General features: G+C 43.1%; 2 protein-coding genes across 2 annotated transcripts in view; one reads left to right on the plus strand and one right to left on the minus strand.

The window, feature by feature from the left end:
- Positions 1-16,429, minus strand: part of capn5a (calpain 5a) — a 58,690-nt gene that overhangs the window by 4,379 nt on the left and 37,882 nt on the right. The window contains exons 4-12 of the mRNA XM_028573232.1: positions 11,401-11,609; positions 9,449-9,641; positions 8,273-8,466; positions 6,521-6,598; positions 5,923-6,118; positions 5,647-5,769; positions 4,682-4,878; positions 1,547-1,668; positions 1,010-1,146 (exon numbers count right to left, since the gene is read on the minus strand). Of these exons, the coding sequence (XP_028429033.1) occupies positions 1,010-1,146; positions 1,547-1,668; positions 4,682-4,878; positions 5,647-5,769; positions 5,923-6,118; positions 6,521-6,598; positions 8,273-8,466; positions 9,449-9,641; positions 11,401-11,609 (1,449 nt within the window). The remainder of the gene's footprint in view (positions 1-1,009; positions 1,147-1,546; positions 1,669-4,681; positions 4,879-5,646; positions 5,770-5,922; positions 6,119-6,520; positions 6,599-8,272; positions 8,467-9,448; positions 9,642-11,400; positions 11,610-16,429) is intronic.
- Positions 12,813-15,968, plus strand: ompa (olfactory marker protein a). Its single transcript, XM_028572729.1, has 2 exons — positions 12,813-12,881; positions 15,540-15,968. The coding sequence occupies exons 1-2, from the start codon at positions 12,813-12,815 to the stop codon at positions 15,966-15,968; spliced, it is 498 nt and encodes a 165-aa protein (XP_028428530.1).

Consider the following 16,429-nt stretch of genomic DNA (forward strand, 5'->3'; position numbering starts at 1 on the left):
AAAGCTTAAAAACCGCCGAGAAACGAGCCAAAAAACATTGAAAAATGTGACAAAAACAAAAACACTGGGAAAAGTTGAAAAACTTGACCATCAGTGTTGAAAAAAACAAAACACAAAAGGAGTTTTCATGTTGAATTTCGACCCAGAAAAACCAAAAGTTGCACGGGAAGAAGACACAAGGGTTAAAAAGTGGTCTACGTTGGCTCGGCTACAGCGCTGTGGCCAGTTTCTCCTTTCCACTGTCGCAACAGCCACTGCTAATGCTTGCTCTTGGGGGGGAATTACTGGAACTGTTGGGTCTTTGTAAATTATAGAGCGTGGTCTAGACCTACTCTATCTGTAAAGTGTCTCGAGATAACTCTTGTTATGGTTTGATACTATCAATAAAATTGAATTGAATTGTTACTGGCTCTTATGTTCAAAGTTTCTCATTTGGTAAATAATTGCTTAAAGCATCTAAACAGTTTTGTGTTGGCAGTTTGTAACATTCAAAAATGTTATTCTTCGATTTCATTTTCACTGTAAATGCATATTACCAGTTATCGGTTCATTAACGACTAATAATCGGTATCGGCCTTGAAAAACCAGTATCAGTCGATCCCTATTTTTAAGCCCCAGACTTTATCACAGAAATGTGGAGCCTAATAATTATAATACAATAATAAAATACTATTATTACTATTATTATTATTATTATTATTATTATACTTTGTTAACGTACTGTTATAAAATATTTTAAATAGGCCTCAGTGCATAATAAGTACTTTTACTTTTTGTACTTTAAGTATAATTTGATGCTAACACATTTGAACTTTGAAGGTTATTTGTAACAGAGTGCTTCTACACTCACCGTGGTGCAGTAAAAGATCTGATATTCCTACAAGATTGCACAATTTTCTGTCAGCTTCAACACACACACACACACACACACACACACACACACACACACACACACACACACACACACACACACACACACACACACACACACACACACACACACACACACCTCGATGCTGATTGGCTGGTTGGCTTTCTTCCTGTAGAAGATCCCCTTGGTGTCGAAGTCAGGGCTTCGAGTGTTTTTGTGGACCGGAGAACGAACTTTCTGTCCTTCGCAACGAATTATCACGTAGGGGTCCGACGCTGGAAACACACACACACACACACACACACACACACACACACACACACACACACACACACACACAGACACAGACACAGACACACACACACACACACACACACACACACACACACACACACACACACACACACACACACACACACACACACAAACACAAACACACACAATTATTAAATAGAGGGCAAATTAAACTTTAAAACTAACAAAATAAATACATTTATTTAATGTATTCCTGGATAAAGAAACACTGAAGAGTCCAAAGAGCCTCAAATCACCTTAACAAAACAAGAATAGAAATCCCATTATACGATAAATACTGTTAAAGTTCAATAGGATCTGATTAAACTCAGTAACTGCTGATAGTACCATTGTTGAGGACTCTTAAAAAGGCAAACGTACCTCCATTAGAGTCTTGTCCTGCGAGTCCATTAGCCGCCACTATGTGGACCTGAGTGACCAGAGACGGATAACCACACAAGCCGGACCAGCAGGTCTGTCGAGGCTCATGTAGAGTCAACTCCCTACAGGACAGACAGACAGACACAGTCATGTTTTTATCTAGAACCGAGTGTTCATGTTGTTGTTTAAAAAGGGATGCTGCTCAATCATTAGCTTCAGGCTTTAAGGTTCAAACCTGTGTTGAACAAAATCACACAACAATAATAATAATAATAATAATAATAATAATAATATGTTTTAAAGAAAAAGCAATAAAAAAAGAATAAATTAACAAAAAATAAAATAAAAACCAGTAAAATAAAACTTAAAGGAACAAACATGAGACAAAAGCCACTTTAAATAAATAGGTGAGTGTTCGGCTGCTTTCTAAAAGCGTCAGAGACCACAGAACGTATGAAATAAGGAAGCTCGTTCCAGTGTCGGAGCGATCGCTTTAAGGGCTCTGGCCCCTTTTGTTTTCCATTTAGTCGAGGGACAACCAGTTAGGCCCAGAGGTTGATGCATAGAGCTTTAGCCTGACAAGCCAGACCCACATCCAGATGTTGGGTCTGGGAACTCACCATTGACGAAGCTCAATCCGAGGGGCGGGATAAACGGTTGTCTTTCAAATTCCCCCCGCACGTAATAGGATAGCGCTACAACCAGTCAGAGCAACGAAGAAGGTAGCAAAGCTAGTTGATAGATTAAACTTTTGCCGTATCCGGTCGGCAAAACTCTGAACACATCTTCCTTTTTTAAGAATGAATTCTGTGCCGTTCTTTATTCTTTTCTCAAAGAAAAGCTGAACTCCAAGTCTTCCAGAAGACCTCTGTTCACCAGCAGCAGCAGCAGCCATAAGCCCCGCCCACCGACTCTATACACGATGTGATTGGCCAGACCAGAGTTTGTTTTTTACAGCTCGCAAGTCAACAGAGAGTGCATTTTACATTTGCTGCCGATAGGGTGCGTCTAGATTTCTAGGCTAGTAGACCGTATAAGTGAAGCCAAAACATCTGGATCGCCCCCTGGTGGCTGGCTGCAGTATAGGTCATCAGCCCCACCCCCTACAAGTTAGAATGATGGGATATACACTCACCTAAAGGATTATTAGGAACACCCTACTAATAACTGTTGGACCCCCCAATAATCCTTTAGGTGAGTGTATAGGCCTAAGTAAAAAAAACGTCAAATAATTTTTTTCCCAAAGATGGTTTCTGTCATTTTAGGTAGTTCTGATCCCTTCTGAGGTTCGTCCCAAGTGTTCATTTTTCTGATAAGTTTGGTTTTTATTAGTTATTTGATGCTATAAAACTGGAACCTCATGACTGACGGCTGGGACTGACTCACGATAAGTCGGCCAGCTGTAAAGGTGGGACTTTAATACTCTAATGCTCCACTGCTGATCACTACAGACTCTGGCTCCAAAATTACGAGATGGCAGCGCCTGTATCTGGGATATTTTGGCTTCACTTTAAAGTTGGAATGTGTCGTCCATCTTTGTTTACAGTCCACGGTAAGCCCTGGTCAGAAGACCTAACCCCCTATTTTAGACGCACTTAGTGGAAAATAGGAGTTAGTGACCTACTGGTGATATAAGACTGGAGCAGGTCAGAGATGTACACAGGGGCCTGACGATGCAAGGCTCTATACGTCAAGAAATACATATAGAAATACGTATGGTCTCTTAACCCTCGGAGCCAGAGGGCCCTATTTTAACGATCTAAGTGCATGTTGTGAAGCGCCTGGTGCAGGTGTGTTTAGGGCCTGTCCAAATCCACTTTTGCTAGTTTGACGGCGGTAAAAAAGGGTCTGTGAGCCGGGCGCCTGGTCCTAGAGGGTTGTTCTTAGTGTCTTCATTAATTTAGAGGTGTGTTTTGGGCGTAACATGCAATCAACCAATCAGAGATCATCTCCCATTCCCTTTAAAAGCCAGGCGCGTTTGGACCTTGGAGCATTGATAAAATTCTGGCAAATTTGCACCGTGATATTTTTATTTGTAATCTTCTGCATGTGTGTGTGTGTGTGTGTGTGTGTGTGTGTGTGTGTGCTGCTGTGTGTCCCTGTGTGTAACAAGCATAGTGTGGGCGCGCTGTGCATAAGCCTAGGCACGTTTTTACTAATTTGCTATAAAAATAACAATGAAATGCTGCGTTTTTGACTTTAGACCAGGTTTTTGTTGGTCAATGGCGCAATCACTTCCCGATGCCACCAGATAGCAATATGCCCAAAATGCACCTGAACACACCTCCCTGTAAGACCAGAACGCCCAGAATGCACCTGAACACACCACCCTGTAAGACCAGAAAGCCCAGAATGCACCTGAACACACCTCCCTGTAAGACCAGAACGCCCAGAATGCACCTGAACACACCTCCCTGTAAGACCAGCACGCCCAGAATGCACCTGAACGCACCTCCCTGTAAGACCAGCACACCTAGAATGCACCTGAACACACCTCCCTGTAAGACCAGCACGCCCAGAATGCACCTGAACACACCTCCCTGTAAGACCAGCACGCCCAGAATGCACCTGAACACACCTCCCTGTAAGACCAGCACGCCCAGAATGCACCTGAACACACCTCCCTGTGAGACCAGCACGCCCAGAATGCACCTAAACACACCTCCCTGTAAGACCAGCACGCCCAGAATGCACCTGAACACACCCCTGTAAGACCAGCACGCCCAGAATGCACCTGAACACACCTCCCTGTAAGACCAGCACTCCCAGAATGCACCTGAACACACCCCCTGTAAGACCAGCACGCCCAGAATGCACCTGAACACACCTCCCTGTGAGACCAGCACGCCCAGAATGCACCTGAACACACCTCCCTGTGAGACCAGCACGCCCAGAATGCACCTGAACACACCTCCCTGTGAGACCAGCACGCCCAGAATGCACCTGAACACACCTCCCACAAAGATTGTAATATCGCTTTTTGCGTCTTTCGTCCTCAGAGGGTTAAACTCCAGCGCTATGTTTTTTTTCCAACATCCAGTAATGCTGCTGCTGAACCAAAAAGAACACTAAAAGTCTCCCACAGAAAACAAGGAAAGATGAGTTCAAACTAAAACCAGACCAGTGTGTCCATACTTGCAGTCGGACGGTACATCGGTGAAGGTGCGGAGCAGGAATTCTCCCTCCAGGCCGGGGTCAAAGGTCGTGGGTATGATGACGTAGCGGCCCTCTTTCAGCTCAATGCGTTTGAACACAGACCTTGAGTTGATGAAGACGCTCCCACCAACCTTCTGCTGGGTGACATGCATACGGTAGGTCCTGTTTAACTCCACCTGAACACAGACAGACAGCAGCACCTTAATTTCCAGGCCCACACACACACACACACACACACACACACACACACACACACACACACACACACACACACACACACACACACACACCTGCATACAGACATTTGGCCTAACTATAGTACTGGAACTGGCAGGGGAGTGTCCAGGGAAAGGCCTGCTCTATCCTAAACTATGATGGCTATCTGCCAAGAGCCAGAATAAGGAAGTAGTAAGTACGATTTTATTCACATAGACCCGTTGAAAACATTTTCAGGTCCACATTTGTATTTAGAGGTTATATCAGAATTTACATGGTTTAATTTTCAAAAAACACCATATTTGTTGTTGTACTGCACATTGCCGCAGCTCCTCTTTTCACCCTGTGTGTTGAGCTCTATGTTTTAGCTATGGAGTGAGACATCTCACTTCTGGGGGGGGGGATACAAAAAATGCAGTGGACCTGCGGCGAAAAGTCGAGACAGACTTAACTTTTGGAGAAACCCAAACCCACGTCTAGGGATGTAACGGTATGAAAATTTAACCTCACGGTTACAGTGACCAAAATTATCACGGTTTTCGGTATTATCGCAGTATTTTATTAAAGTGTGTTCAATATGGTGAGCACTGATAGTCCTACACAAGCTGACATAGTTTCAAAAAGTGTAACAATGTTTATTATATTACAAAAATATAGGCAAAACCTTGTGAAAAGTGCAACTTTTAACATCAAAAGGAACAAGGTTTAAGTTTTGAGAGAGAGCTGACCCTGTGTATGTCGAAGCCAATAGCCAGGTTCTCTCCTCGTCCCTCCCTCAGCGTGGCTCTGCGATCTTTCTGCTGCAGACAGATCAGTACCTCGTCCTCGGGCTTCTTCACATCAAACACATACTGCAACGCAGAGAAAAAAAAGAAATACACACGTAGTGTTAAGAGTCCATACCTTCTCCACAACAGGGATCCCACTATTGCAAAGCACATAGACCTTTGCCTCACACCAAATCTGACAACTTGTGAGTTCGTGAGAGGAAATAAAAATCCGACCTGCGGGTTCTGGAGGAAGGTGTGCTTGTTGTTGCTGCAGCCCCCGGCTCGGTTGAGAAGCGGGTCGTCGTGGCGGCGCCAGGAGCCCCGCATCACGGCCTCCTCCCAGATCTTATGGAAGCTCAGGTGGGATGTGTTGATGAGACGACACAGGATGAGGTCTGTGAAGTGAACGATGAAGTCATCGAACGTCATCCTGCCGTGAGGGAGACACGGAGAAGGGAATGAGTAGAAATTAGGGTTAATTTACAATGACATTAATTCACTGTTTGATCGGAGAGATTAATGATGAAAGAGGCAAATATTTAAACTAAGAGAAATCACTGATGAGTGAGTACAATACAAAATACAAATCAATGAATTCAGATTGACTTTATCATCTTTGTATGTACATAAAACGAAATTAAAAGTGCTACTCTACGTTGCAAATATAAAAACACGCACATTAACTGAGGACATAGATTAACGCTTGAGAGATGGAGACTGAACGATGTAACAGATGAGAATTACTGCAGATCTTTGACTTTGTGAGGCCACAAAGCACCACGTGCAAGCCCCTGTGTCTGCCGACGGGGGGCAGTGTTGAACTAAAACTCACCAGAACTCTCCATCATCCTGCACGGTGACACCGATCTTCTCCCTCTCACTCTTACTGACCTTCTTCCACTCTTCAGAGCTGCAAACAGGCAGAAAAAGAGGTCAGTATTCTTCTTCGCATCATAAAATGGGGATAGCAGATGTGAAATGTACAGTACAGGCCAAAAGTTTGGACACACCTTCTCATTCAATGCGTTTCCTTTTTATTTTCATGACTATTTACATTGTAGATTCTCACTGAAGGCATCAAGACTATGAATGAACACATATGGAATTATGTACTTAACAAAAAAGTGTGAAATAACTGAAAACATGTCTTTATATTTTAGATTCTTCAAAGTAACCACCCTTTGCTTTTTTATTAATAAGGGAAATACTTCCACTAATTAACCCTGACAAAGCACACCTGTGAAGGTAAAACCATTTCAGGTGACTACCTCATGAAGCTCATTGAGAGAACACCAAGGGTTTGCAGAGTTATCAAAAAAAGCAAAGGGTGGCTACTTTGAGGAATCTAAAATATAAGACATGTTTTCAGTTATTTCACACTTTTTTGTTAAGTCCATAATTCCATATGTGTTCATTCATAGTTTTGATGCCTTCAGTGAGAATCTACAATGTAAATAGTCATGAAAATAAAGAAACACATTAAATGAGAAGGTGTGTCCAAACTTTTGGCCTGTACTGTATGTAGTGAAAAAAACCATCAATCTCCAAACTGGGCAGAATTAAAAGGGTCTGACAGTTTGTAGTCCAATCAGCGGGGACACCAGGCTCGCAAGAAGTGCGCCGGGGCTTTGAAGCAAACTGAACATAGTGGCTAAACAGTTGAATTACAACCCTAGGCCCGTAACGTGATGCTCTCAAAAAGAGGTTTCATTTTAGACTTACTTCTGTGAATCAGTGGATGCATTTGTGTGAGTCACAAGCCCCGCAAAACAGCATTTGATCCATTTGGTCCGATAACATTTGGACAGTCTAGAAGAGTCGCACCATTAAAACATGTAATCCCCTTTGAGGTTAGCATAGCGCTAAACAGGAAGCAGCCGGCTCGGCCAGAGGAGGTCTCTAGCGCACCTGCTCTATCGGCCGCACGACGTGGAAGCGGTGCCGATCATCTGGGTCATTTTTGTCTCTATGATGGCTTCGTTCAACACTCAGCTAGAGATGTTCCGATACCGACACCAGTATCGGTATCGGCTCCGATACTGCCTTAAACGCTGGTATCGGTATCGGGAAGTACTGGAGATTATGCACCGATCCGATACCACGTAATAAAGCCCTAAAGAAAATCTACGTTAAAGTAGTTTATTTATGTTCTTTTTCCGTTATAACTGACTGTCAAACTGGAGAATAAAAGAAAGTTCTGGGGCATTCATTGTTTGTGTTTGTTCATGTTTCACAAAGATAGAAATAATATCACATTCATACAGAGATAGTAGTATACAGTTGTTAAAACCTAATCAAATATATGACACACTGGTATCAGATCGGTACTCGGTATCGGGCGATACACAACTTCAGGTATCGGTTTCGGCATCGGGAAGCAAAAAATGGTATCGGGCCATCTCTACACTCAGCTACTCTCAAAAGGAATAAAAGGGCCTCTGCCTCGAACACTGTAGGCAGGTCTTATTATACATCCATGGATTACATGTTTAAATCGTAGGTTATCTTAAAAAGGTGAAAATCTTGATTCTCAAGTGATTTATCAAATCAGTAGAAATACAGTCTGTGGTTCCCTGCTTCTCACCTGTCGCTCCAGGCCCCGTTCCACTCTCTCTCTCCCCAGGGGTTTCTCATGCGGATCATGGTGAGCTTGTCTGACTTGAAGAAGGCCAGCAGACCGTGGCCGAGCCTCACCCTGCGGACGTCCGTCACTGCGTAGGCGTGGCCCTTCACCAGGCCGCAGTCCAGCCTGGCCTCCATGTCCGCCGCGGTGGTTGCCTGGAACGACACGGCAAGTGGCGGCACGGCTTCAGTCAGTACTTACATCGTTCCTTAAGGCTGCGCTCACACGGCCTGCGTCGGCTGTCCGACGGTCCGGCAGAAACGCAGTTTTTTTTAAAAAGTTTGTTCAATAGGTTAAGCACTGATAGTCCTACACAAGCTGACATACAGTACAGGCCAAAAGTTTGGACACACCTTCTCATTCAACGTGTTTCCTTTTTATTTTCATGACTATTTACATTGTATATTCTCCCTGAAGGCATCAAAACTATGAATGAACACATATGGAATTATGTACTTAACAAAAAAGTGTGAAATAACTGAAAACATGTCTTATATTTTAGATTCCTCAAAGTAGCCACCCTTTGCTTTTTTTGATAACTCTGCAAACCCTTGGTGTTCTCTCAATGAGCTTCATGAGGTAGTCACCTGAAATGGTTTTACCTTCACAGGTGTGCTTTGTCAGGGTTCATTAGTGGAATTATTTCCCTTATTAATAAAAAAGCAAAGGGTGGCTACTTTGAAGAATCTAAAATATAAGACATGTTTTCAGTTATTTCACACTTTTTTGTTAAGTACATAATTCCATATGTGTTCATTCATAGTTTTGATGCCTTCAGTGAGAATCTACAATGTAAATAGTCATGAAAATAAAAAGGAAACGCATTGAATGAGAAGGTGTGAAAGGTGTGTCCAAACTTTTGGCCTGTACTGTATGTATGTAAGTACGTATTGAGTTGATGTAAATTAATGCTATTGTTTTTTTTTTTTTATCCGATTCATCGATTAATCAAAAAAATAAACAACAGATTACAGATTAATCGATTATTAAAATAATTGAGTTAGTTGCAGCCCAAGCTACATCGGAGGGTTATAGAAAACAAGACAAGGCATAAGGTACCGCGTATCTCGGTGTGAACGGCCACTATATATCGGTTTGTTTAATCGTCCGGCCGCTGCGTGTTTGTCCTCCTCTCACCCGGATCGAGCAGCTGATGAGGCCTCCTCTGTCGTGGACTTTCAGGACTCTCTCGAACAGCTTGCTGCGTTTCTCTTGGTCCTCTTTGAAGCCGTTCTCCATCAAGTCCATCGGCTCCGACACGCCGCCGGTGAAATCCACGAGAGCGTCGGCCGTGTTGCCCCCGTCGAGCGCCTCGTAGCATCCAGACATCCTGGAAACACACACAACACAACACTCCTTTTTATTTATTTTCATGACTATTTACATTGTAGATTCTCACTGAAGGCATCAAAACTATGAATGAACACATATGGAATTATGTACTTAACAAAAAAGTGTGAAATAACTGAAAACATGTCTTATATTTTAGATTCCTCAAAGTAGCCACCCTTTGCTTTTTTTGATAACACTTTTTTGTTAAGATACATAACTCCATATGTGTTCATTCATAGTTTTGATGCCTTCAGTGAGAATCTACAATGTAAATAGTCATGAAAATAAATAAAAAGGAAACGCATTGAATGAGAAGGTGTGTCCAAAATTTTGGCCTGTACTGTATTTTTAGGCCTTTACTTGATAGGACAGCTGACAACATGAAAGGGGACAGAGAGGGGGGGATGACATGCAGCAAAGGGCTGCAAGTCGGAGTCAAAAACCGGGCCCGCTGCGTCGAGGACTAAACCTCTATATATGGGCGCGCGCTCTACCAACTGAGCTATCCGGGCGCCCCTCTACCCTCAAATTTAAGAAAAGTCTGCAAAAGAAAATAACAGACCAACATAATTATTTGATAAAAAGTCAAAAGTACAACCCTGTGGACATAAAAACCTCACGGGATAGGTTCACTACGACCACGAAGAAACAATCCAATGAAAGAACTTAAAATTCTTCCTTGTGCAACGCTAGCGGGGGAGGGGGGGCGGAAGCTAAAAATGACACCACTGAGAAACCTGATCACGATCTGAAGCTATTTGGGATTCTGGGATCATTTTTGTGAATTAAATGACAATTCCGGCGCAAAACGAACCTAGGGGTTATTAACTGATGTGTACCTACTCTGTCGCTCTCTGGGACATGTTTTCATGCTAATCGAATGAGTTTGGAGCTTTGACGAGGCTACCGCGGACCACTGGTTAGCTTACAATGCTAGTTATATGGGGCATAGGGACACTCAAATTAAGTCCTTATCTAATACCACTAAAAAGGCTCGAAATATCACCACACCATAACGTTAGCATAATGAGGGTCCCTAAATGTGAACAGAAGCATTGACAACATTGTAAGTGTACAGATAGTTTATTGAAAAAGATAGATTATAAAGACAGTCGCAGTCATGTTTACTTGCGGGAGCCATCTTGGAAACCAGTCATGACTAGTCGAAAAACGAGCGCCGTGCAAATGAGTCTGAGATTCCCATACTGTCTGTGGAGATTCTGTCTAATTTTCCAATACTTTTCCAATACTTTTCCATGACTTTTTCATGACTCTTCCATGACTTTATGGCAAATTTCCATGACTATGTGTTCCTGAAAATGTCAGTCGACATTATACAATAAGAATACTAGGTTTAACTATAAAATGAATGATAATGTCTGTGGTTCATAGTGGGATTCATAATATCTCTCCCCGAATACAACGCTGAGGTTAAGACGATGTGAAAATACATTTATTGATCACACATTATTATTTTGCTGTGTTCAAAACAAATTTCCATGACTTTTCCAAAACTTTCTGGGTCTTTTTATGTTTCCAAAACCTTTCCAGGCCCTGGAATTTGCATTTTTCAAATTCCATAACTTCTCCAGGTTTTTTCAAAACGTATGAACCCCGTTCTTTTTGTACATTTTGAAGAAGCGTTGTCAGAGGGAGCCTGAGAACAACGCAGCTAACGGCTGCTCCACTCTCCACCAACTCTCGTCAATATGACAATACAAATAAAGACTTGAAAACCCGCGTGGTGGAAGCCTTACTTGGCGTAGGCCTTCTCCACCAGCGCGCTCCAGAACTCGTTGCTGTCGTTGGAGTGGCAGTACACCAGCTTTCCGTTCACCGTGGCCAGCCGGTCATCGATCACCACGTCCACCCACTCGCCGAACCGCCAGAACCGGAAGTGGAAGATCCCGGCGTAGGACTCCGGTTTATCGTCGTTCCACTCCTGGTCCTTCCAGTCAGGGATCACCTGAGAAAGAACACATGGTCATCAGTCATGTTTTTCCATTCAACCTTTTATATATACACTCGAAAGATCACTGAGGGGAAACCGACGTTTACAACGACAATCGATTCAATTACTAAGAAAAAGATCATCATCAACAAACTAGAATGGCACTCTGGGGTTGCAGACCTCCGCTAGTTCTTCATTCGGGATTTTTTTAAACTGACTTAAAATCACCCAAAGAAATAATCACCTCTGACAACATCATCTGTACATATTCTGTCTATTTGTTAGTTCCTAAAAGTCAGCCTTTATCAGGTTTTTTTTACACTTCTTTCCCCTTAATTAACCCGAGGATGTATGACGTTTTTGTCAACAAGGGAATGCCACACACACACACACACACACACACACACACACACACACACACACACACACACACACACACACACACACACACACACACACACACACACACACACACACACACACAGTGTGAAGTCAGTGATATAAATAAATAACTGATCCATTAAGCCAAGACCAGTCAAGCTCCCAGAAGCCCTCAGGAAACTCCCAGAGTTCCCTGTTGTACGTCATCAGCGCCTCCTGTTGCCTAGCACCCTCACACCTCATCACTCACCTTCTTAACGCCTTAAAAAATGTATTTGGGTGTTTTCATTTGATATACATACATTTTAAACCTGATCCCCGGAGTTTACACCTTGGGAAAATGTCTGATAATTCCGACAGGCCATATCGCATATAACAAGAATAATATTAAATAGAGTAGCAGTGTGGATATTTTACAACAGTTTGGTGCAGAAATCAGCCTCCAAAGGGTGAAGGCTTAGCAGGGCTGAATACTACTGATTCTGACTGATGGTGTTGTTTGCATTGATCCCATCTCCCAATGCTCTCCCCTACCCCCCCCTACCTCTGTCATGCTCGGGTTATGTGGCTAATCAATGCGTCCTAACCAAAGCTACCCTGTGGGCAACTCTCTGTGATGGAAATAGTTGAAGATGGGGGGGGGGGGAGACAGAGAAGGCATATGAGCCTATGAGGAGAGAGAGAGAGAGAGAGAGAGAGAGAGCGAGAGAGTGAGAGAGAGAGAGCATGTTAGAGAGAAATCTGAAACTCTCTCAGAGTCCCATCTATCACAGCATCCATCCAGACAGGCCGGCCTTGCCCTCTCCTTAGCCCAGGATTATAACCTTGAAGTCGGACATGGACAATGCCAAAGCCCCCGGCAACACAATAGTGCTGACGTTTAAAGAAGACACTGCACTGACAGAGGTGAGGCTCTCGCTTTGAAATGTGTGGAGGCAATGCTTATTTTATTTTATTTGAAAGAAAATATAATTGAATGTAAAAAGAGTCAACCTAATTGGATGTGGTGCACGATTTAGGGTTTGTTCCCCATCACCAAAATGTCAATGCTGCAGTTTTGACTGTTGATGAACATGTTGAAACACAGATATCTTTTAAGAAATAATTGTGTAATTCTTCATACACTGAGAAAAAAAGTTAATTACTTTTCTTTTTACTGTTGGCCGACTTTTCGAAGTTCCCTTTTTGGAGATTCATGCAACTTTTTATTCATTCAAACTCTTCGCCCAGCTTTGACGAACAGTCTTCATGACATCTGTTCTAAAAGCTTTCTATGGTGTGTCTGGTGTAGTGATCAATATGTCTACTTATCAGAAGAGTTAAAACACAGACTATTAGTCTGGCAGTCGGCCTCAAAACTATTTTCTTTTTGTGTGATGTATCCTCCGTGGAGGTCAACCGCTCCTGGGCTGAAAAGCTAATGTGCACCTTTGCTTTGCTCAGAGAAAAAATGTTTTAGAGCTATAACGATTGGTCAACTATCAAAAGAAAGCTAATCAGCCATTCTGTTGATAGATTTTTAATAATTTTTCAAGCAAAAATGCTAAACACTTTCTGGCTCGCAGCTTCTCAAATGTGAGAGGCTGGCGCCAGAAAGTGTTAAATCGTAGTTCTTCGAATATTTTGGATGTTTGGGACTGTCAGTCGGAAAAAAACGGGACGTTTGATGACGTCACCTTGTGGTCTAGGATATTGTGATGGCCATTTTTCACTGTTAATCAATAAAAAAAATAAACATTATTTCGTACCACAAGCCATAAAAGCCTTAAATCAGTCAGAATAAGCTAGTCGTCCAGCTAGTCTGACCATACCCAAGGGTGTATAGTGTATTGTAGTGTGTGATGTATATTCTTCATTTTTTGTTTGTCGGTATCTGATATAATAATTATTTGTTTGTATTATGTCTGATGTCTTGTTATAAAGTGCCTTGCGATTGTGCCGCAAACCCAACTGCCCCACGGGGACAATAAAGTTATCTACTACTACTACATTAGTCGCTGCCCTGGTGCGGTTAATTACATTTCACATTTGGTGTTAATCGGCATCTCTGTGATTCAGGGTCCTAATGGCTGCGTTGGCAATTATACATGAACGTTTTGACAGATTAGGTCACTAGAATTGGACCCTCTGCAAATTCAAGTAAGTGAAAATCATTTAGGACGACAAACTAACCGGTGTCTAGCGTTAATGCATGGTAATGGTAACGTGGCATCAAGTCGTGTGCCTGGACTGAACACAGCATAAATGTCTTTACAGTACTCAGTTTGAAGCCTTTTGGATTTTGTAAAAAGGGTTTTTCTACAAATACCGTGGAGGCATAATAAGAACTGGATACAGCTTTCGAGGCGGTAGCCCCGATCATTCCTGTGGGAGTTACTCAGTGACGCGTGAAGCCTTCATGGAGTCAAAACCCGCATAGCAAACGTTCAGGTGGCCGGCACAGCTTCCGCACTGCGCGGCCCGTAGAGCAGGCGCACTAAAGACCTCCGCTGGCCGAGACGGCTACTTCTGGTTTAGCACTCTGCTAACATGAACGGGGATAAAATGATTTAATCATGCCGCTCTTCTAGACTTCCCAAATCTTATCGGACCGAATAGTTTAAATTCTGATATTGAAGATAGACATTTCGCTGGGGATATGAGACGCTTGAAAAAAAATCTATCCACTACAGGCGTCTCTTTCTTTCTATGTAAGTCTAGAGGGAAGTTGTAATTTCACCGTTCGGCCGCTATGTTCAATTTGCTTCAAAGCGTGGCGCACTTCCTGGGGGCCTGACAACGGACCTTTATCACAGCAGACATGTTGACTTGTCGTAGTAGGAAAAGCACAGCTGAGATTGATAACCTTCACGATGGCTCAGTTCCATCAAGTGTCCCAGTAAGATATTTCAGTGAGTCAGCATGAACAATACCAGGGCCTCTCCTAAGTGGAATGCAGCCATCAGTAATGGTTTAATACCAGGGCCTCTCCTAAGTGGAATGCAGCCATCAGTAATGGTTTAATACCAGGGACTCTCCTAAGTGGAATGCAGCCATCAGTAATGGTTTAATACCAGGGACTCTCCTAAGTGGAATGCAGCCATCAGTAATGGTTTAATACCAGGGACTCTCCTAAGTGGAATGCAGCCATCAGTAATGGTTTAATACCAGGGACTCTCCTAAGTGGAATGCAGCCATCAGTAATGGTTTAATACCAGGGACTCTCCTAAGTGGAATGCAGCCATCAGTAATGGTTTAATACCAGGGACTCTCCTAAGTGGAATGCAGCCATCAGTAATGGTTTAATACCAGGGACTCTCCTAAGTGGAATGCAGCCATCAGTAATGGTTTAATACCAGGGTCTCTCCTAAGTGGAATGCAGCCATCAGTAATGGGTGTGAATACACCTGTGCTTTTCCTACTATATGATGTCAACATGTCTGCCGTGAAAAAGGTCTACTACAGAATAAAATGTGATGGGCTGGATCAAATTAAATCGGACACACACTACTCCTTCTTCTCCGACCAATCGCGATGTCCCTCTCATCTCTTCTCCTCCCGTGTGCTCTTGTTCTCCCTCTGCAGATGATGCGTCTCCGCGTGTCGTCTCTGCAGCGCTCGGGGCAGAAGCGCCAAGACGGCGAGCGCCTGCTTCTCTCCCACGAGGCCGTGTATCGGCTGGACTTCCCCACCCAGGAGCTCAACTTCTCCCGCTGGTACTTCTCCCTCGCGGCCTACGGTCGCGTCACCATCACCGGGATCTCCCAGCACTGGACGCCCGACCTCACCAACCTGATGACCCGGCAGCTGCTCGAGCCGATCGGAACGTTTTGGCGAAACGCCAACGACCCGGAGGATTCGCCGCTCAAGTGGCTGGAGGCGGACATGCAGGAGTTCGGCGAAAGGATTGCCGAGCTGGCCAAAGTCAGGAAGGTCATGTACTTCCTGTTTGCTTTCAAGGATGCTGCAGAGGCCGCAAATCTCAGCTGCTCGGTGGAGTTCACGGCAGATTAATGACTCGTCACGCTTTGTCAGTCGAGTCCTCTTTAGTACTCAAAAAGCATTGCTATATTTTGTTCAATCTTTGACCTTTTAAAAACATCACACTAGAGCTGAAGAAAAACTCCCTAAAAAGTTATTTCTCATCTCCGAGTCTCACTGATTCACCTCTCATTTTAAAAAGGTGCTCTAAGCGATGTCACACGTTTTTTAGGCTACAACATTTTTGGTCACATACGGCAAACTAGAGCTGCTCAATTATGGAAAAAAAATATAATCACAATTATTTTGGTCAATATTGAAATCACGATAGTTTAACACGATTACTTGTTGACTTCTGGAAATATGTTGCAATTAATGATCTTAAATAAACAGTGGAAAAAGTTCAATAAATCAACAGTGAAAAAAGCATACAACTGTGAAATTTGCCTTAATACTTTTCTTATTTAAACTTTATTTTTTCATTCAGAACACGT

The sequence above is a fragment of the Perca flavescens genome, chromosome 3 (assembly GCF_004354835.1).
Source record: "Perca flavescens isolate YP-PL-M2 chromosome 3, PFLA_1.0, whole genome shotgun sequence".
Lineage (NCBI taxonomy): Eukaryota > Metazoa > Chordata > Actinopteri > Perciformes > Percidae > Perca > Perca flavescens.

What these genes read in the sequence shown, in the direction of transcription:
- ompa (XM_028572729.1), top strand. Translation starts at nt 12,813, where the DNA reads ATGGACAATGCCAAAGCCCCCGGCAACACAATAGTGCTGACGTTTAAA. An exon ending in AAGACACTGCACTGACAGAG is followed by an intron (nt 12,882 to 15,539) that starts GTGAGGCTCTCG and finishes CTCCCTCTGCAG; the next exon opens with ATGATGCGTCTCCGCGTGTC.